Genomic DNA, 23,634 nt, shown 5'->3' with positions numbered 1-23,634 from the left:
AGCAATGTAGAGAGACATCCTGAATGAAAACCAACACTTCCCAACCAATCTGATGGAGCTGGTTAATAGATGTATTATAAAACTACTGATTGGAAGTTGGCATTCCTTACATATTTGTTACATGGGATAATGCACGTAAATAAACATATAAAATGTAAAGGTGCCAAATCGTAACCAAAAGCTAGGTTCCATTTGCGGTCCGCGGCAGGTTGATGACTTAAGATCAGGGCAGATCAGGAAAAAAGTGACCATAGTAGTTAAAGTGCTTAAGGCAGATGGAGAAGTGCTAAATTGTTGCATATAATAATTGTGCTGAAGAAAACAAATACCCATCTCCTTTGGCCTAGTAAGTTAAAGTGCTGGTATTATTGCACATGGTCCTATTACATAAGTAGTTAGCAATAACGCATGTATTTGCGCATGTAAAATTGGACCAAAAAAGTTAACATTAGTGTATTTAAGTATGAAATATTGCACAAAATATGAATACATAACTTTTAGAAATCTATTGGAACTAATGTCAAGTATTCTAGCTTTCTTATACTTTAGATCCATGCTCTTGTCCTTAAATGTGATTTATCACCTATAACCCATCAGATACTAAAGCCAAAACAAAGCCTACTACTAGCAAAAATGAGCAAAAAACAAAAGTCTAAGGAGAGTTTTTTTGCAAAGGGAAAAGGCCAGGTGAGTTTTTTCATGTATTCATTTTTCATGCACTTATTTGCTATATCTATCTGCCACACGTGTAAGGCCGGGCCGTAAAACTAATGCCTACATTAAACCGGTCCTTGGTGCAAAAAAGGTTGGGGACCCCTGTCTTATACTATTGTGCAAAGTAGTACTCATTTTTCACGTAAAAGACCGTTCTAAATGTTCAATCATTTGGCAAGAACCCTGGAGAACCTTGAAGAACCCTGCACTAGAGTGATACAGTGCCACATAAATAATGGACTAATCAATATGCACACCCATCCATCTATATTAAACATATACAGTACGGTGAATATACATGACAGTAAAAAGGTTGTATACGCCGACTAATGGGAATGTGGTGCTGGCTGTAAAAGTAAAAAATAGATAAAGCTGATAAATAAATAAATAATAAATAAATCATGCATGCTGCTATAGCATGACTGCAAGCAAGCAAATCTAATTTAAAAACAGTAAACACATGCAAAGTCTAGTGTAAAGACACAGGAAGGAGGAAACGTTTATTGATCGTGTTGTGTGTACCGTTTTTACCTGAGACATCCCGTAGCGTTGCGCAGCACCTGCGAAGTATGAAGCTGGAGTTTGCGGTCGTCATGGTGATTGGGGGAGGAGTCCCAGTTTGAGTGGGGGATGATGACACTGTTGGTCAGAACAGCCAGGGCATCTTGGATGATTGGCATCTTGAGGGCGTCACATGACGACAGGTTCCAGAGCACGCCTGCACACAAAAATAGTTTTTAATTTATACATGAAAATGACTCATTCCAACCAGAAAATTGGTTCATTTCGTTTAAATAGCTGCCTTTTAAAGCTTACTTGGAGTTCAGGCTTACGAGAAAAGGGCAGAACTTTTCAACTTACTTCTGCCGCCATGACATTTAGAAACACATATTTCAAGCAATTTTAAACAGGTGCTGGCATTAACCTCTCACAGGAAACGTGGTTGATTGAACTTTTTAAGGACAGAAGTTGGAGCTGGACACTGTAGACGGATTTGAAAACTAAAATGCCAAAACTATCAAAAATTGCAGCATATTTAAAAAAAAAGTTGTGATGTTTCAAGGCTTTTTTTTTTTCAAAACACTGAAAAAAATTTAGATTTTATGAATTTGATATCAATAAGTCTTCCTTGTAACCTTAACCTCACTAGAAATACCACACACTTAAAAGTACACACTAGAAGGCAGTCATACTCAAAGCTCATTGTCAAATTACTGAACTGTCTTAATTAATATATCTAATAATAATTATAATTACAGAGAGAAACACCACCAAAGGCTTCTTTGTTGTCTGCTGTCTACTCTGTTGTCCAAAAGTTGCAGACATTCTCTGTGTATGTTTTACGCTTGAAAAATGTTTGTCCATCCTAAACATTCATTTGTGTTCCGACACATTTACACCGCACGTTAAGAGCGTTTGTAAACTGTTGAGAGCGGTCTATTGCGGTGATTAGTTTAAAATGATATACATTTATATAAATTATAAACGATGAGAGATTATCGTCACACTTCAACTTCTCTAACATGTAAATGCTGCTTCTTTACTAGGTCGGCAATGCAAATGAGAATATGTTTTTAATTGCTATACCCTCGATAAATGAAGGTTAAATAAATATATAAATACGTGTAAACCAGGCTGTCAATGTTTATATACTTTTACCCAGAAAGCTTAGCGCTGTATGCAGGAACAGGAAGCAGATCTAAGCTATGCTGGAGGATGACAACTTTGTCGTTTGAGAAAAAAAAAAAAAGAGTTGAAATATCGGTACATGTTGTTGTTCCTGCTTCTTCTCCACAAGAAACAAACACAACTTTTGGCTGGCCGCCAGTCTAGGATGTACCCCGCCTCTCGCCTGAGTCAGCTGGGACAGGCTGCAGCTTTGAGGATAAGTGGTATAAAAAATGTAGGGAGGGATTAAATACTTTTTAATTAGTTAATACATACTAATATTTTGATCATTTACATAGTTTTTGAATTGGTTTGCTATCTTCAGACCTTACCAACTAGATCATTATTATACAATCGAAAGACTCCAAACCACACAAGTGGACCTGGAAAAAATTGTGTCCAAAAGTCAAATGAAGATTTGCATATTTGGCCATTATGCATGGCGTTCAGTTATTAAAGGCTAAAAAAAAATGCTGTGCATATTTGCAGGAACGCAATGTTGTTTTCAGTTGTGGGGTGGATACGATTGGCTTGAGTACAGGGGGCGTGGCTTGAAGGGATTCGATCCATGTTTTGGGGTAACATGAATACATGGGTGGGAAACCAATTGTTCAATAAGTTATTTTATGCACAAAATAACCAAATCAACATTAAAAAAATCACAAAACAAAACTATGATTACTTTCTTTTGGGATCGCGTGATTATTTAGTTTAAGTCCTCTAAAACAAAAGGCATGAATGCGAGCCATTGTGCCAGCTGGGATGTTTATGCCACAAAAGTGTTATGTCAACAACATCGCCACCTTGAAGTGAAGCACACGTCTCTTTTTGTTTTTCCTTTTTTCTTTTCTTACCCCGTGATTTGTATTGCTGTGTGGAGGGCAACTCTTCTGTCCACCTGCATCCAACTGCCCGTCGGCACATTTAACTGTTGATTGGTCAGCTGCTGCACGCTGTCAATCATAGCGGTGGTAGCGCAGTGTCACGTTAGCAAGGACCGGGGGCCAATCAGTAAGCTTGTGGGCGGTCTAAAGCTGGGAAACAAACTTCATCTCGAGTGGCCGCTTTCTGCTTGGCGAGAGTGCTTGGCTGGTCTCCATTCAATGGAGTGTAACATTATTTTTGGAGGGTAGAAAGTGCAGGTGACGTGTCCCCACCACCAAATTATGTCCCTGCATACTTATCAACATTTCCGCTTTTTCTTATTACATTATGTCTGTTGGCCAATTTTATGCAGTTTTCTAGTTTTCAATGTTTATTTTGATCATAATCTGCATGACAGTTTATTGGTTTTTGTGTTGTTTTCCTGTGTTTAGTGTTTCTTCCTGTCTCGCACACTTCCCTTTTCGGTTATGTCTTGCAGTAACTTCACAACTGTTCTGAGCGCTATTCTTCACACTTGCTGTTTAATAGTGTCAAGGGGACTCGCCTGCCTCTGATCACTAATCAGGAGAGTTTATCGGTTTGTGTCGCCTTCCTTGCAACACTGGTTTGATTTGTCTATTGTGACGAACGTTTATGGTGTGCTTTTTTTTTTTTTTAACTGCACATAGCTTCCTGTCTCTGCATCATGGGGTCACGCCAACTACAGCCATGGGAGTTCCTGACAATTTGGCCTCTAAAAAAATAGCCAGGAGCCACAAATGAACACTGGTCTGCACTTTGGACAGCACAAGCTTACTTACATGTATTTCATTGGGAAGGCGAAATGACAGAAGACTGTCTCCATGCCAGGTTTTGTTTTCTTTTGCTTAATATGACTCCCACTAGTCAAAGGCTGGGCTTCGCGTTTTTGGAGTTGCTATGCACGCTTCCACACCTCACCTTTCAGGGCAATGCACACTCCCCAGGTTTGTCAATGTACCATGCATGTCTGTATATCCGCTATTCCGGAGAATACTTTGTCTTTCGTTTATTTGATCAGCAATGCATGGGGCAAGAAACACTTCCTTCACTTGTAGCCTTGTATTGCAAATGTTTTTTTATTTATTTGGACTCTTTGGATCTTAATGAGTATAAAAACACAAAAAAGTTGAATGTTGCCATATGAAATTTGGGCCTTGTTCACACTGCCGGTCAATACCAATTTTTTTGTCTGACCTGTATCAAATGTTTTCTTGTCCGTGTGAATAGTGCAATTTCAGAATTTTTAATATCCGTCCAAGGTCTCTTTCGCATGTGGATATAAATCGGATATACCGTATTTTCCGCACTATAAGGCGCACCTTCAATGAATGCCATATTTCAAAACTGTGTTCATATATAAGGCGCACCGGATTATAAGGCGCACCTTTGCACCCATTAGATGGAGCTGCGCTAAAGGGAATGTCAACAAAACAGTCAGATAGGTCAGTCAAACTTTATTAATAGATTACAAACCAGCGTTCTGACAACTCTGTTCACTCCCAAAATGAATAAACAGCTGTTTTATTATTTTCCGCGAGGTAAAGTCAGTGACGTGGTGTTTTGTTTATCTTTTAACAACAGCAAGGTATAACATGTAGTGCAACATTTATATCACATAGTGGAGGGGAACTTTTCCCTGAACACGTAAAAAACAGTGATAATGTTACGGTAAAACAAACGTTAGTGCAATCACAATATAGTAACACTCGAAATAGTGCAGAGCTATAACAATCTATCAAAAACTCAACGTTGCTCAAACGTTAATGTCACACAACACAACACACAAAATAAACATGTAAAGCTCACTTTATGAAGTTATTCCTCATCCATGAATCCCGCTGCCTCAACAGAGCAAAAAGCATCACCAAGGACAGCACACACCCTGGCTTCCACCTGTTCCACCTGTTACCATCGGGCAGGTGTTACAGGTGCATCAAAGCCAGAACAAACAGGCTCAGAGACAGCTTCTTTCCCAGAGCTGTCACCATCTTGAACTCTAACGTATAATAATAATTCACCCCTATACAATATCCTACCCCAATACCCTACTGTGCAATATTACCCTTCGAGTGCAATACGTCCGACACTGAATGCTATTTATTACTCCGGTACTCTTGTCTCTTGTCTTGTTCTGTATATTCTACAGTATTTTGTATTTCTATAGTGTTTTGTTTATTGTACAGGATTGCTTATTATTTTTATTGGATAGTAGTCTGTTAATTTCAATTGTTAGTTTTTTCTTTATTACCTGTTGTGTAATTTATTTTTACCCCATATTTGTTCCCACTACCGCACCTTTAATTGGAGTCCTTAATCTATATATTGACAATAAAGTCCATTCTATTCTATTCTATTCTATTCTATTCTATTCTTCAGTGTCCGAATTAAACACCATTGATTTCTTTATGTTAAATTCTCTCGCTGCTGCTCTATTCCCGTGTTCTACTGTGTAACTGATCGTCTTAAGTTTAAACTCTGCGTCGTAAGCGTATCTCTTAATAGGAGCCATTTTTGGGTTAGAAGCGCTTCTTCTTCTACGGGGGAAAATGAACTCGGCGGCTGCTTATTGTAGAAGAAGAAGCGCATCTTCTTCTACGGGGGAAAAAGAAGTTGGCGGCTGTTTACCGTAGTTGCGAGACCTAAACTTTATGAAAATGAAGTTTAGGTTTGTTGTGGCTCAATATTGGTCCATATATAAGGCGCACCGGATTATAACGCGCACTGTCAGCTTTTGAGAAAATTGGAGGTTTTTACGTGCGCCTTATAGTGCGGAAAATTTAGTACATGTGAAGCGTCCTTAATGTGAACACTCCCGCGCTCAGGTCGCATTCATTCGACCAGAACGTCATCAAAAAGCGAAAAGCATTGTAATTATTCACCAAAATAGACGTTTACAAAATAAATTGTTGAAAAATGAGCAAAAAACAGATACAAATACAAACCCCAAAACCAGTTAAGTTGGCACATTGTGTAAATCGTAAATAAAAACAAAATACATCCATCCATCCATCCATTTTCTACCGCTTGTCCCTTTCGGGGTCGGGGGGGGGTCGCTGGAGCCTATCTCAGCTGCATTCGGGCGGAAGGCGGGGTACACCCTCGACAAGTCGCCACCTCATCGCAGGGCTAACACAGATAGACGGACAACATTCACACTCACATTCACACACTACGGCCAATTTAGGTTGCCAATCAACCTATCCCCAGGTGCATGTTTTTTGGAGGTGGGAGGAAGCCGGAGTACCAGGAGGGAACCCACGCAGTCACGGGGAGAACATGCAAACTCCACACAGAGAGATCCCGAGCTCGGGATTGAACTCAGGACCTCCGTATTGTGAGGCAGACGCACTAACCCTTCTGCCAATGATTTGCTAATCCTTTTCAACCTACAGTATATTCAACTGAATAGACTGAAAAGACAAGATACTTGACGTTCAAACTGGAAAACTTTGTAATTTTTTCAAATATTAGCTCATTTGCAATTTGATGCCTGCAACATGTTTCAAAAAAGCTGGCACAAATGGCAAAAAAGACTGAGAAAGTTGCTCATCAAACACTTATTTGGAACATCCCACAGGTGAAGAGGCTAATTGGGAACAGGAGGGTGCCATGATTGGGTATAAAAGCAGCTTCCATGAAATGCTCAGTCATTCACAAACAAGGATGGGGCGACGGTCACCACTTTGTCAACAAATGTCAAACAATTTAAGAACAACATTTCTCAACCAGCTATTGCAAGGAATTTAAGGATTTAATTTCACCATCTACCGTCCGTAATATCATCAAAAGAATTGCACCTGAAAAGCTTGAAAAATTGGTCTCCTCAGTTCCCAAACGTTTACCAAGTGTTGTTAAAAGGAAAGGCCATGTAACACAGTGATAAAAAATGCCCCTGTGACAACCTTTTTGCAACATGTTGCTGCCATTACATTCTAAGTTAATGATTATTTGCAAAACAAGTTTCTCAGTTCGAACATTAAATATCTTGTCTTTGCAGTCTATTCAATTGAATATACGTTGAAAAGGATTTGCAAATCATTGTATTCTGTTTTTATTTACGAATTACACAAAGTGCCAACTTTACTGGTTTTGGGGTTTGTAATATGTTTCAGGAACTCACATGTAAGTTTTAACACTCCTGTCTTCGACTGCTCGCCCACATACACGCTCTTCAAGCAGAAATCGAAGCAAAATATCCCATCAAACTGTCCGAGCCAAAATACTTGTCCTCTCCATTCTTAATCTTTTATGCGCAATAATTTGGTTCAGAAAATGTTGACTTTGATTGCACAAAATCCTTGACCTGGCCACAAATGCACCAGTACTGAGGCCGACCTAAAAGAAGCGCCAGCACTGAGTGGATACTTTTATTTTTTCTGTATTTACGTAAAGACGGTTCAAATATTACTTCAAACATTGCTTATTGCAGCAGTGTACGGGACTGCATGACTGTGATGAAACCCATAAAAAATAGATTGCTAACAAGAGGGGACACAAGAGAGAGACGCTGAGTAATGATTTAGTCAGGCAGGAACAGATTGGGACAAACGATAAGTCCCTTTGTCATGCCACATTTTTACCAAGCTGCTACAAAGTCAGCGTGTCTCATGCATCTGTCACCAAACTCGCACGTCACACATGCGAATGACAGTTTTGGAACAAGGACCCCGCAGAGCAACACATTGGGAATGCTTTATTGCAGCTATGAAATAAGTCGGAGAAGACATTTACATGCACCCCAATGTGGTCACACAGTTATTGTTGACTGAGTAAAATCTGAACACACAGACTCAACGATGTTGTGTTTAAACGTGCTACAATGAAAATCACTACAGTTATGGGTGGAACATGACCAAGAAGTCACTAGTTATGTGGTGACAACATATGTTGTTCAATCAGGTACAAAAGTGTACACAAACAAAGAGTGCAGCAGCTGAAATGAATGTGCGTGGATCTGACAATTGAAAACAAGGAGGGTGAAAAGAATGACCTTCGCTGCGGTTTTGCACCAGTCAAGTGCTCGATCCTTTCGTGCACGTTTCCATGGCAACCTTTGCCATCAATTTGCGCTAATCGGCCCCTTGTTTGAGCCATCAAGCATGTCTTTTTCCTCGCTCTCTTGTCACGAGCGCCTGCACGAGTTAACACACTCCAGTCACTAAAACGTCTACAAAATAGGATTAAAATTTGACGATACAGCATTCCCTCGCCTTTTGGCGATTCACTTTTAAAAACTTTTAAAAAGGGAATATAAGTATTTTTATATGAATGTGCTATAAATCTATTTGAGCGTCAAGCCGGGAAGCCGACCTGCTTCGTAACTGCAAGGATTAACTCTCTCCGTGCAGCTGCACGGAGGATTGATTTGGCTGCTTAGATCTGTAGTAACATGGAGGCTTGTCTGTGCGAATGTCAGTAGACACACGTCCACTTTGGTTGACATCTACAATACTTGTCACCCCAAGAATTGGAGACTAAGTTAATCGTGAGTTCTTGTAAGATTCACGTTCTTAAAATACAGCATTTTAATTTATATAGTCCTACTATGTTGTCCAAAACACTATGTGCCTAAGGCTTTTGATATAGAATCTAAGCCCCAGAGGAAGCCGCTTACCGTCGAAAAACAAAACGTAAAGCTCCTCATTAGGGATGTCCGATAATGGCTTTTTGCCGATAACCGATATTCCGATATTGTCCAACTCTTAATTACCGATAACGATATCAACCGATACGATATATACAGTCGTGTAATTAACACATTATTATGCCTAATTTGGACAACCAGGTATGGTGAAGATAAGGTCCTTTTTTAATAAAATAATAAGATAAATACATTAAAAACATTTTCTTGAATAAAAAAGAAAGTAAAACAATATAAAAACAGTTACATAGAAACTAGTAATTAATGAAAATGAGTAAAATTAACTGTTAAAGGTTAGTACTATTAGTGGACCAGCAGCACGCACAATCATGTGTGCTTACGGACTGTATCCCTTGCAGACTGTATTGATATATATTGATATATAATGTAGGAACCAGAATATTAATAACAGAAAGAAACAACCCTTTTGTGTGAATGAGTGTAAATGGGGGAGGGAGATCTTTTGGGTTGGTGTACTAATTGTAAGTTTATCTTGTGTTTTTTATGTTGATTTAATTAAAAAAAAAATAGAAAAATAAAAAAATACAGATAATAACAAAACCGATACCGATAATTTCCGATATTACATTTTAAAGCATTTATCGACCGATAATATCGGCAGGCCGATATTATCGGACATCTCTACACCTCATTGGTATGCTAAAAGAATGTAGCTTTATTACGTGAGGCTAAATGCTCATTTATCGAGTTCATTTGACATCTAAATGCATTTTGGATTGTTTTCTGCATGTTAAAATATAATCATTCCCTAGATAAAGTGTTTTATGTTAACATTGCGGGTGCCTCCAACAGATTTTTTGGATTTACATGATTTTCTATGACAAAAATAGTTTCGGTTTCCATACGAATCAGTTTTCGACTGACCTTTTGGAACAGATTAATAGCACTGTAGTGAAGCCTTAATAGATTCAAGAATGCACAGTCAATTTCCACACAAATTACTGTATTGACCAGAATATAAGACAACACTAAATACAGTAAAAGACTCCTTGTTGTTATCCATTTTGGGACAAATATTTGGGGCAAAACAAATTGATAAAGAACTAATAAAGAATATCCCATTTAAATTTGATTATCTTAAAATTTGAATTTGCCCAACCTTGGAGACACTCCTTTCATTTGGGTGTCTGTTCCTCCCTCTGGTGTATCTGTGAGTGCCAGGAAGAAACACTCCCCATTTGATTTGCATGTACCGTCTAAAAGACCACAAATAAATGGTCTTCCAAGGAAATAGAAAACAATTTCAACATAAGTGTTTTGATAGAAGAGCTGTCTCTTGGCTAACTGTTATGCTTTAAGCTGCAAGCGTTAGTTGGTGTATCAAATGTCACAGTGAAACACGTAAGATCCGACCAAAAGATCTGGTCTTGCTTGCTCTAGCATATAAAGTAGGAAGGGGATTCATATGGCACTATTCGTTGCGGTTTACCTGACACATGAAACGTGACGAATTGGGGGGTGGCCTATAGACTTTGGCCGCCAGATGGCAGTAGTAGAGTGTTTAATATTTTCAAATGTGTTTTGTGGCAACTTTGACCACTGGCTATATAGAGTGGCAACATTTTTAGCAGACTGCAATGTGAAATGATTAACCGCCCCTCTTCCTCTCACACGAGATCCACCCAGGAATGGGGCCATACAAATATATTCCCTACTGTAGCTAGAGATCAACATAACTTTGTTTCCAACCAAAGGAAGGAAGAATGTGAGTGTGAACAAGAGAGCGGAGAGTGGATGAAATTAAAAAGAATAAAGAATTCAATAAATAAATATTGTAATCAAAATTATGTGCGAACGTGTCGCCAGCTTGGCAAAGCAATTTGGGCGCATCACTGCTAGTTTTCACTCTCCACCATACTGGAGCAGAATGAGTCTAACCCTTTGGACATTTATCCATAAAAATATTTAAAAGCAGCTGATGGTGTGTTTGACGGAGAAGCAGCTTGAAGGAAATACCATAGAAGTCCACCCTCCCATGTACAATATTATTACATGAATTCATAAAACTACTGTAGTTGTTAGTAGCACATTATGTTGTATTGTTATTATTATTAGAGATGCCGATAAATGCTTTAAAATGTAATATCGGAAATTATCTGTATCGTTTTTTTTATTATCGGTATCGTTTTCTTTTTATTAAATCAACATAAAAAACACAAGATACACTTACAATTTTAGTACACCAACCCAAAAAACCTTCCTCCCCCATTTACACTCATTCACAGAAAAGGGTTGTTTCTTTCTGTTATTAATATTCTGGTTCCTACATTATATATCAATATATAACAATACAGTCTGCAAGGGATACAGTCCGTAAGCACACATGATTGTGCGTGCTGCTGGTCCACTAATAGTACTAACCTTTAACAGTTAATTTTACTCATTTTCATTAATTACTAGTTTCTATGTAACTGTTTTTATATTGTTTTACTTTCTTTTTTATTCAAGAAAATGTTTTTAATTTATTTATCTTGTTTTATTAATTTTAAAAAAAAGGACCTTATCTTCACCATACCTGGTCGTCCAAATTAGGCATAATAATGTGTTAATTCCACGACTGTATATATCGGTATCGGTTGATATCGGTATCGGTTGATATCAGTATCAGTAATTAAGAATTGGACAATATCGGATATTGGCAAAAAGCCATTATCGGACATCCCTAGTTTTTATCTAATATTTATTATCTAAAAGTTCGATTTTCCTTTTATAAGGCATGTTGCATGATAAATTGTTGTGTTTTGAGGGTGACAAGCACCAATTAATTTTTTTTCAACCTATTTAAATTGGAGACGTCAATTTTAGATACAAATGTTTTGAGTCAAGGACCAATTAAGCTAATAAATTGAGATACTACTGTATCTTAGGGTCAATATGGTATTCAGTCCATTCTAGCCACATGTAAACTTTGTCTGTAGGAAATTAAAAACTTTTTGGATCTCAATTATCAGTGAAATAATCGTATTTGCTAATGTGGTAAAACATTTTCATTATCATTTACAAAACCCAAAACCAGTGAAGTTGGCATGTTGTGTAAATCATAAATAAAAACAGAATACAATGATTTGCAGATTATTTTCAATTTATATTCAATTGAATGGACTGCAAAGACAATATATTTAATGTTCAAACTGAGAAACTTGGGCAGCACGGTGGCAGAGGGGTTAGTGCGTCTGCCTCACAATATGAAGATCCTGAGTAGTCTTGGGTTCAATCCCGGCCTCGGGATCTTTCTATGTGGAGTTTGCATGTTCTCCCCGTGACTGCGTGGGTTCCCTCCGGGTACTCCGGCTTCCTCCCACCTCCAAATACATGCACCTGGGGATAGGTTGATTGGCAACACTAAATTGGCCCTAGTGTGTGAATGGGAGTGTGAATGTTGTCTGTCTATCTGTGTTGGCCCTGCGATGAGGTGGCGACTTGTCCAGGGTGTACCCCGCCTTCTGCCCGATTGTAGCTGAGATAGGCTCCAGCGCCCCCCGCGACCCCAAAGGGAATAAGCGGTAGAAAATGGATGGATAGAAACTGAGAAACTTATTTTTTTTTGCAAATCATCATTAACTTAGAATTTAATGGCAGCAACACATTGCAAACTAGTTGGCACAGGGGCATTTTTACCACTGTGTTACATTGCATTTCCTTTTAACAACACTCAGTAAACGTTTGGCAACTGAGGAGACCCATTTTTGAAGCTTTTCAGGTGGAATTCTTTCCCATTCTTGCTTGATGTACAGCTTAAGTTGATCAACAGTCCGGGGGTCTCCTTTGTCGTATTTTAGGCTTCATATTGCGCCACACATTTTCATATGGGAGACAGGTCTGGACTACAGGCAGGCCAGTCTAGTACCCGCACACTTTTACTACAAAGCCACACTGTTGTAACATGTGGCTTGGCATTGTCTTGCTGAAATAAGCAGGGGCGTCCATGAAAAAGACGGTGCTTGGATGACAACATATGTTGCTCCAAAACCTGTATGTACCTTTCAGCATTAATGGTGCCTTCACAGATGTGTAAATTACCAATGCCTTGGGCACTAATACACCCCCATACCATCACAGATGCTGGCTTTTGAACTTTGCGCCTATAACAATCCGGATGGTTCTTTTCTTCTTTGGTCCGGAGGACACAACCTCCAAAGTTTCCAAAAACAATTTGAAATGTGGACTTGTCAGACCACAGAACACTTTTCCACTTTGCATCAGTCCATCTTGGATGAGTTCGGGTCCAGTGAAGCCGGTGGCGTTTCTGGGTGTTGTTGATGAATGGCTTTCGCTTTGCATAGTAGAGTTTTAACTTGCACTTACAAATGTAGCTAAAAACTGTGGTTACTAACAGTGGTTTTCTGAAGTGTTCCTGAGCCCATGTAGTGATATCCTTTACACACTGATGTCGCTTTTTGATGCAGTACCACCTGAGGGATCGAAGGTCACGGGCATTGCCACTTATGTGCATTGATTTTTCCAGATTTTCTGAACCTTTTGATGACATTACGGAACGTAGATTGTGAAATCCCTAAATTCTTTGCAATAGCTGGTTGAGAAATGTTGTTCTTAAACTGTTCGACAATTTGCTCACAAATTTGTTCACAAAGTGTTGACCCTCGCCCCATCCTTGTTTGTGAATGACTGAGCATTTCTTGGAAGCTGCTTTTATACCCAACCATGGCACCCACCTGTTCCCAATTAGCCTGTTCACCTGTGGGATGTTCCAAATACGTTTTTGATGAGCATTCCTCAACTTTCTCAGTCTTTTTTGCCACTTGTGCAAGCTTTTTTGAAGCATGTTGCAGGCATCAAACTCCAAATGAGCTAATATTTGCAAAAAATAACAATGTTTACCAGTTCGAACGTTAAGTATCTTGGTTAAAGTGTCCGCCCTGAGGTCGGTAGGTTGTGAGTTCAAACCCCGGCCGATTCATACCAAAGACTATAAAAATGGGAGCCATTACCTTCCTGCTTGGCACTCAGCATCAAGGGTTAGAATTGGGGGTTAAATCACCAAAAATTATTCCCAGGCGCGGCCACTGCTGCTGCTCACTGCTCCCCTCACCTCCCAGGGGGTGATCAAGGGTGATGGGCCAAATGCAGAGAATAATTTCGCCACACCTATTGTGACAATCATTGGTACTTTAACTTTTGTCTTTGCAGTCTATTCAATTGAATATAAGTTGAAAAGGATTTGCAAATCATTGTATTCTGTTTTTATTTACGATGTACACAATGTGCCAACTTCATTGGTTTTGGGTTTTGTATATGCAGTTGGTGTCTTTGTGGTATGACTTGTGAATGCTTCTGATTGGCTAAAACGAGTGTTATAGTGCCACCTGTTGCTTTGGCATGCAAATGTAGTTTTTTTTAAATATTTTGTGTTTACTTTCGAACGCCATTGGTGTAGAAAGAGCTCTTTTTAAACCAGAAAATAGGAGAAATGTGACTATAAATCCACAACAATGTCGCCATGGAGGGCATTGAGCGGATGTAAGGACAACAAATGTAGGTCAACACTCTTGAGACACTCCAACGTGTGTTTTTTGAAAGGTTAGCGATGTCGGCGTGTGATTGCAATCAGGTTGCAGCCATAGATGTGTGCAAGCAGGCAGAAAAAAAGAAAATAAAAAAAACAGAGGCTGCAATGTTTTTTGGGACAAGGACATAGCGTCACGTTGGCCAAATTCAGGTCGGTCACACACTATCGCACACACATCTGCCTGCTCAAGAAACATGGATCTACTATGCTCCACTGAGCCCACAGGACCCTTAGAGGTATGGCAGTCAGGTGACCAACAGACAATGACATCATTCTGGAGCTTTTTGTGCGTGTGTGCCAGCCAGAAAGTGTGTGTGTGTGTGTGTGTGTGTGTGTGTACTCCTTTATCTTGTCCTCTCTAATCCCTCTCTCTCACTCGGCTCCAGCCGGGTCCCTCCAGACACATGACAGACAGTTTCCAAGGAGCTTGGTGGTTTGGGGAAAATGTGGAGATGATTGCATGAATTCATGAATAAATGAGAGTAAGACTTGTAAAAAGGAGGGGGTGGGGGGGACCAGGCAACCAGGCCTGTTAGGACTCAAGTGGTAATTTTTTATTAAACAGCCTTCATCACGCGGCCGCGTGTGAATTAGTTAGCCAGAGGGTCGGAACCTTCTAATGAACAAAAGCCCAAAGATGACGACTTAAACAGCAAACGTGTGCACGGAAACCCCCAAAAAGAGAATTCAAGAGAAGACATGTTAGCGTTGACAAAGTGGCTGGCGGCAGGTGGCTAACTTGAACCTTGTGATATTTCAGCGCTTTTAGAGTTTGGATTATAATTCAGAACAAATGTGGTCCACACCAAAAATACAATTTAACATTTTTATAATTTATATTAAATTTATTGTGTTGCTGATATTGTACTGAACAGCCAGAACCTGTCTAATTACCTTACATGTTAATATGATTACACCAGGGGTGTCCAAACTTTTTCCACTGAGGGCCGCAAACGGAAAAATTAAAGCATGTGGGGGCCATTTTGATATTTTTCATTTTCAAACCTTAACAAAATATATGGATTTTTTGTATTTATTTTACTTTTAGGGGTCCCGGGGACCATAAAGGGTCTCAGTTATTAAAATGTTAAAAATAAGTCTAATTTGTATTATTATTTTTTATTTAACGCTTACAGTAAATCTCTATATCAACTTAAAAAAAAAAAAAGGTTTTATGGCTTTTCTGTCAAAAACAACTTTGTTTTTATAGTAAAACTGAAATATGCAGTATTTGCTAATTAGAGCCCTAAAATATAAAAAATGCAGGACACCATTGATTTTAATTATTTAATATTTTTGAGTCATCACAGTGAAAAGATAAATAAAATACCACTAAATATATTTAGGATCCAAAAGGTGCCCCACTCATAAAGTGATACATTTTTATTAGTTTTTTTTTTTTTTACTTTCATCACTTAAGTTACGAGATCAACTTCAGAGGCCGTACTTATCAAGCTTCTTAGAGTGCCATTTTACACTTAAGTCCTGAAAATTTGCGAAATTTAGTCCTACTCTCAAACTTAAGAATAAAAGCTTTTTATCAACGTTCTTAAGTCTAAGAATCACTCCTACTCTCCACGATATTTAAGAGACCTTCAGAGGTGTCTTAAGTGGTTAGGAGTTGCCAGCAGGGGATGGCGCTGAGGCGAGAGACGTACGCGAACGTTCATCTTTGTTTGATGACGAGCAGCTGATCAAACGGTATCGTTTAGACAGAGCAGGTATTATTTTTGTCACAGATTTAATAATTTTCCATTCCTTGTTGATTTCTGCATGTGGCTGCAGTAGACTAGTATATATAGAGCCACCCACACCAGTTTCAAATTAGTTGCCTAGTTAATGAATTGGAAAGAAAATGTTATGAGAGTAGCGTATGTGTGTGGCACACACATACGCTAGGTTACAGCATGTGAGGTGAGTGACGTCAGTGAGTGTGTGGGCGAGAGAAGAGAGGGAGCGGTATTGTGAGTGTGAGCGGGGACTAGTTTGTTTTGTGTTGGATTGGCTGTGTGCAAGCAATCAATAAAGCAAGATTTGCAACTAATCGCCGGACTCATCATTCACTCTAAAGTCGTCCGCTGTGGAGACCCACTGCCGGGTTAAGTGAAGGGTGTTGCCCCGAGCATACATCCTGGAGAAGTGTCTCCCCTGCCTCTTTGTTACGGTCTGGGAGCAGGAAGCAGGAAAGGTGCAACAAAAAGGAAACATTTATTTTTGATTCATTGCCAATATTGTTTGTTTGTTTTGTATTATTTTGTAGTTTATTGTCAAAATATACACTCCCATTGTCCACTTAAATATTTCTAAGATATTTCTTTATTCTTAGACAAGGGATTCCCTTCCGTGATTGGTCATTTCTATGGACACAGAAATGACGTCACCTAAAATTCCGTTTACGGCACATAGTAATGTCGTAGTATTTCAGCTCTGAGTGTGACACTTAAGATTCAGTCCTACACTTTGCTGAAAGTGTGAGTAAGACGCTTGATAACTAACTTTTAAGTGCAGCTTTCAGCGAAGAATTTATTTACTCTTAAGTCAACTCTTAGCAGACTTCTTAGGAGTAATTCTAAGAAGCTTGATAAGTACGGCCCCAGATATATCTGTCGATTTTACGTTTGAACTATTATTTTGTTTGTTTTATGCTCTTTTGTCAAAGAAAACTTTGTTTTTATATGGCAACTACACAATATATGCAATATTTACCACATAAAACATTTTAAAGTGAAAAATTTGAACTAATTGGAGCTTTGAAAATAATTAATTATAACATGGATTTTTTGTCTTTTTTTTTTTTTGAGCAGTGGCAAAAAAAAGAAAAAGAAAGAAAGACAAAAGAAAAAAAAAACAGCCTGCATGGCAGCTTTGTGTCAACATTGCAACTTTTTCTCGTTAGATTTCACCTCATTCCACTTTTTTTAATGTTCATTTTTATTTTTTGCAAAAGCATTTCCAGAATGTGTGGCGGGCCGGTGAACAATTAGCTGCGGGCCGCAAATGGCCCCCGGGCCGCACTTTGGACACCACTGGATTACACTTTAGCGTCACTGGTACATTTCTGTGCTTGCATCACAATAAATACAATGAAGTCAATTAGTTATTCTTTTTGCGTTCGCAATATGAAGGTTTAAACAGCAAGATTGTTTGGCTTTAAAGGTGTATTTCCCCCCCAAAATACTGGTTTTGTCGTTATTATTACAGATTTCTTCTTTGCAGTCATTGGTAGCTTCCTGTGCTTGCATCACAACAAACAAATATAAGCCAGTTAAATAATTGATGCTTTCAGCTCAACAATATGAAGATGGTTTGAATTTCTGGTTTGTTTAGCTTTTGAGATTCCTTCTTTGCAATCATAGATGGCCGTCTGTTCTTGCATCACAACAAACAAATAGAAGCCAATTAATTATTTAGACAATACTTTTTGAGCTCATTATACTACGGCTTGAACTGCAAGTCTGTTTGTCTTTTAAGGCATATCTCCTTAAAAATGACTGGTTATTTTGACACGTCTTATTTGATATAATTAGTGCACTTATGTGCTTCCATTACAATAAACACATATACTGTACGTGAATTAACATGATAATGATTTGAACTGCAAGTTAATTTTTTTGAGACATATTTTTCCAGAAATTACTGGTTTTGTGGTTATGAGTACACCTTTCCTCTTTGCCATCATTGGTACCTTTCTGCACTAAGATCACAATAAACACAAATAACCCAACAAAAAAGCACTTGAATTAATTAGGTAATAATTTTTGAGCTGACTTCTCACAACATGGTTTGAACTGCAAGTTGGTTTTGACTTTTAAGCAGCAGTGGGCCAGCAGGGCCAGCAAGGCCTTCTCTGCTGGCTTAGAAATCATGATAATAATTAAAGATAAAAGTAATTTTTAATTTACTTTCCATAAATATCTAAAATTATTCATATTCTCTTCATTTCATATTATGCTCCTTCCAGTGGTGTGTTTTTTAGGTTAGAGTTTTTATCCAATCAGAATTCAGCTAGTTTATGTTGCCATGCTGTACCAAATCTGCAAGAAGCCTTCAGAATCAACAATGCGGGCGTCTGTGCACTGTAAGTGAACCAGCACATACAGTTGATAGATAATTGCGATAGCCAATCAGATCACGAGTTGTTGAACATGATTGGATACTCACTGGTTTGAGCCGCGGCAGTGATATGTAGATCAGCAGAGCCACACCCGGGACCGTTAGCGGATGAATTTGAGAACACATAGAGTTGAGAGACAGTTGCAATAGCCAATCAGATCACAAGTTGTTGACAGTAGTCTATTTAGGTAGTCTGATGTTAACGAGACTGTGATTGGATACTCACTTGTCATTCCAAAGTGAGTATCCAATCACATGTTGCAATTTACTGAAGCTGGAAGTGTTGCGCCGTAGCCAGCAGAAAAATCAATCAATCAATCAATCAATGTTTATTTATATAGCCCTAAATCACGAGTGTCTCAAAGGGCTGCACAAGCCACAACGATAAAATCCCTGATACTCACTTTAACTCACAAAGAAGGAGAACAAAATGTTTATTAGGTGGCAGATATACATTCGCAAGGCCATTTTCAAGAACGATATTTAAAGAGAAACTACATCTTGTGAGACGATGTCGGCCAACCCCGAAAGCTAGCTCAGCTGTACCGGCGATGAAATGGGGAAATGCCATTTCCACTTGAATCAACCGACTACGAGCGGTACCACTGGCTTATACGGCATCAAATGGGTTCTACAAACTGTGAGTTCAAATATATTATTTCTTTATTTTTTCACTTTTAATATGTTTTTTGCAATTTTAATTTTGACAGTACCACATAAGGTATGTTTTAATTGCTGATGCGGGTCTATTGATTTTTAAATGCGCCAGAAAATAACCCTTTTTGTACACTGTTGAGGTGGTTCAATGCACAGTAAGGCGTAAATGTGTTTCTGTATAGTATTTCTCCAGCAATGGTCATGTGGTGACATAAATTATGGTATTTTGAGAGGTAATCATTGAAGTTGTACATCACTGAAGGCCTAGGTGGGAAACGCATGGCCCGTCACTGCTTTTAAGGCATATTTTTTTACAGCAAAGCTCTCTAAATACACACGTTCTTTATCAGTATAAAAAAATATTACCAATTCAAATTCAACAGCAAGGACCACTTCCAAAGGAAAGGATCAAACAACTCATTTGGAGCAGCACAAAAGTATACACCATGATAAGCATCCCATTTCTGCTGATGTCTGCATTTTATCTTTAGGATTCATGTAGTACATTCAACAAAGGATTAATTGAAAATGTATTAAAATTAATACAGTTCCATTTGGTATCTGCAGTGCACCAAGGGTTCCATTTGTTCATGGACATTGCAACTAAAACAAACCGATTAAGGGAAGCAGTGCCATTTGTGACAAGTAAGTCGTTTACTATTTCATAGTGGAAGCTGGTAGTTGAAAATATTTCCATAAGTGCTGCTCTCACTCTTCATTTCTCGACATGTTCAAAGCAAAACAGATCCAAGGCTAAAGCAATACGTTACGGTCCAGCACTTCAAGGTGAGCATGGATAGCATCTCCTATTGACACCCAGAGCCTCAGCATCGACCATACTTTGACTGACAGGCTGGAAGTGTCCACTTCCGACTATCTCTCCTGCACGAAGCCCCGGGAAGCCATTAAAGCTTGCCTATATTTAAACTTCAGAAGGGACACAGCAATACAGTAAAAATAAAGGTTTCCTGTCTCATTTCCCAGGCCTGTGAAGCTGTTTTAATCACAGAATAGGGATTCAATAACAACAAGGAAGGAGTCTTGTTGCTTGTGAGTCAATCACATGTCTGCCATTTGTGTATGTTTGTATCTGACATTGGCGCTGATGAATGTCTGATGGACCAATTCACTTTTGCTAATTAGCAACTCACCTATTAGTAATGAGGGTTAAGCTTTAAAGCGCAGCATTTTGTGCTAAAAGAAATGTAATTTCTTACTAATTTCAGCATTAAGAAGTTCTTTCTTTTATAATTAGCACTTACATTAAACATGTTCATAAGGAAATGCAAAGAAAGGTCATAATTTAAAGGCCTACTGAAACCCACTACTACCGACCACGCAGTCTGATAGTTTATATATCAATGATGAAATCTTAACATTGCAACACATGCCAATACAGCCGGGTTAACTTATGAAGTGCAATTTTAAATTTCCCGCTAAACTTCCGGTTGAAAACGTCTATGTATGATGACGTATGCGCGTGACGTCAATCGTTGAAACGGAAGTATTTGGACACCATTGAATCCAATACAAAAAGCTCTGTTTTCATCTCAAAATTCCACAGTATTCTGGACATCTGTGTTGGTGAATCTTTTGCAATTTGTTTAATGAACAATGAAGACTGCAAAGAAGAAAGTTGTAGGTGGGATCGGTGTATTAGCGGCTTGCTGTAGCAACACAACCAGGAGGACTTTGATTTGGATAGCAGACGCGCTATCCGACGCTAGCCACCGACCGCATCTATGATCGGGTGAAGTCCTTCGTCGCTCCGTCGATCGCTGGAACGCAAGTGAGCACGGGTGTTGATGAGCAGATGAGGGCTGGCTGGCGTAGGTGGATAGCTAATGTTTTTAGCATAGCTCTGTGAGGTCCCGTTGCTAAGTTAGCTTCAATGGCATCGTTAGCAACAGCATTGTTAAGCTTCGCCAGGCTGGAAAGCATTAACCGTGTATTTACAGGTCCATGGTTTAATAGTATTGTTGATTTTCTGTCTATCCTTCCAGTCAGGGGTTTATTTCTTTTGTTTCTATCTGCAGTTAAGCCGATGCTATCACGTTAGCTCTGTAGCTAAAGTGCTTCGCCGTTGTATTGTCGTGGAGATAAAAGTCACTGTGAATGTCCATTTTGCGTTCTCGACTCTCATTTTCAAGAGGATATAGTATCCGAGGTGGTTTAAAATACAAATCCGTGATCCACAATAGAAAAAGGACAGAGTGTGGAATCCAATGAGCCAGGTTGTACCTAAGTTACAGTCAGAGCGAAAAAAATGCGTCCTACACTGCACTCTAGTCCTTCACTCTCACGTTCCTCATCCACAAATCTTTCATCCTGGCTCAAATTAATGGGGTAATCGTCGCTTTCTCGGTCCGAATCGCTCTCGCTGCTGGTGTAAACAATGGGGAAATGTGAGGAGCCTTTCAACCTGTGACGTCACGCTACTTCCGGTACAGGCAAGGCTTTTTTTATCAGCGACCAAAAGTTGCGAACTTTATCGTCGATGTTCTCTACTAAATCCTTTCAGCAAAAATATGGCAATATCGCAAAATGATCAAGTATCATACATAGAATGGATCTGCTATCCCCGTTTAAATAAAAAAAAACTCATTTCAGTAGGCCTTTAATAATGCAACATAAGGCTTTTTTCACTGCAGTTCCACCTGCTAAAAGTGGTTGGTGACTTCCTTACATCTGTATGGGTTCTCCCTAGGCATGCCTGGAAAAATCTCTACTTCAAAACATGGGACATTTATTGGAAAAATAATAAATGCGTAATCATCGTCCCTTGAGCAGTACTGCGTACAACTAACCGTGGTTTACTGTCTTGCTTTTATTTTGCAAACCTGATTTTTTACAGGCTGTAGGATGTGTTATGCCAACGTACATACAAATACAAATAATAACAGAAGAAATGAACAAATAAAAAAGATGGTTCGACAAAAACAGACTATCATCGTCTCAGTAAAACTAAAATAATGCTATTTGGTAACAGTAGAAAAGAAGGTCAAACACAAATACAAATAGACGGAGTAGAAATTGAAATAACAAATCAAATGAATGTTTTGCTTGTACCGGTAATAATAGATGATTAAATGAACTGGAATTCTCATATAAAAATATACAACATAAGGTGGTAAGAAATATTTCTATAATGAATAAAGCAAAATATGTTCTTGACCAAAAAACACTTAATATTCTCTACTGCTCACTAGTGTTACCATATCTGAGTTATTGTACAGAAATATGGGGAAATAATTACAAAATGACCTTTCATTCACTAACGGTTTTACAAAAAAGATCAGTTAGAATAATATGCAATGTTGGACACGGAGAACATACAAATACATTATTTATTACATCAAAAATATTGAAATTCAATGATTTGGTGCATTTGCAAACAGCTAAAATTATGCACAAAGCAAACTATAACCTGCTACCCAAGAATGTACAACAATTCTTCTCAACAAAAGAGCAGAAATATAACCTTAAAGAAAAATCTAACCTAAAACATATGTATGCACATACAACACTAAAAACATTTTGCAAATCAGTATGTGGAATGAAAGTATGTAATGGATTAAGTAAAGAAATCGAACAATGTACTAATATGATCCAATTTAAGAGACTGTTCAAACTAAAAGTGTTTACAAAGTACATAAAAGAATAATTATGACATACGTCATACATTTATTGAAAATGATATATTATCCATCTCATTAAGTGAATCATAACTGATTTAACTACTCATGAGAAGAACTGATGTATTTAGAACACATGGATGTAGATTGTGTACAAATTGAGAACATGAATGTGTTAGTAATTGCTATGAAGTAAAAAAAGGGAGGGATTAAATACGCCTTGCTTCTTCCTACTCCTTTTTGGACATGTTGTAAAGGAAATTTGTAAAATATGTGATGTATCATATTGATACTGTATTACATGTTCGAAATACATTTCAACCAACCAACCAAGCAATGCGTACCAAATGTTGGCAAGGCCGAGTGGACCGAGGTTAAAATACGATTATCCATCAGAAAATATGGAGTTTCAGGGTTGACAGCAGTGTCAAACGAAACAGAAACATTAATGCGTAATGAAAAACCAGGAGTAATACTGTGTCCCTCAATACTTCAATGTGTGTGTTCCTTTAAAGAAAAACTGCACTTTTTGAATTTTATTTTAACCATCATCCACACTCCCTATGCGAGACAAGATATGTCTTTCTTTTTTCTGTGTTCTAAATGGTAAAGAAAAACTACTTGCACAAAGCAGCTAACTATGCATGTAACTTTAAAGGCCTACTGAAAATATTTGTTTTTATTTAAACGGGAATAGCAGATCCATTTTATGTGTCATACTTGATCATTTCGCGATATTGCCATATTTTTGC

At 38.4% G+C, this 23,634-nt stretch overlaps 1 protein-coding gene across 5 annotated transcripts in view; it reads right to left on the bottom strand.

Annotated features, from left to right (window-relative positions):
* The window catches only part of ctnnd2a (catenin (cadherin-associated protein), delta 2a), a 726,237-nt gene that overhangs the window by 155,817 nt on the left and 546,786 nt on the right, over positions 1–23,634 (bottom strand). For all 5 annotated transcript variants that reach the window (XM_062021144.1, XM_062021148.1, XM_062021145.1 and 2 more), the window contains exon 15: positions 1,246–1,432. In XM_062021144.1, the coding sequence (XP_061877128.1) occupies positions 1,246–1,432 (187 nt within the window). The remainder of the gene's footprint in view (positions 1–1,245; positions 1,433–23,634) is intronic.

Source organism: Entelurus aequoreus, linkage group LG15, assembly GCF_033978785.1.
Source record: "Entelurus aequoreus isolate RoL-2023_Sb linkage group LG15, RoL_Eaeq_v1.1, whole genome shotgun sequence".
Classification (NCBI taxonomy): Eukaryota; Metazoa; Chordata; class Actinopteri; order Syngnathiformes; family Syngnathidae; genus Entelurus; species Entelurus aequoreus.
This window is presented reverse-complemented; position numbering and strand designations above follow the sequence as displayed.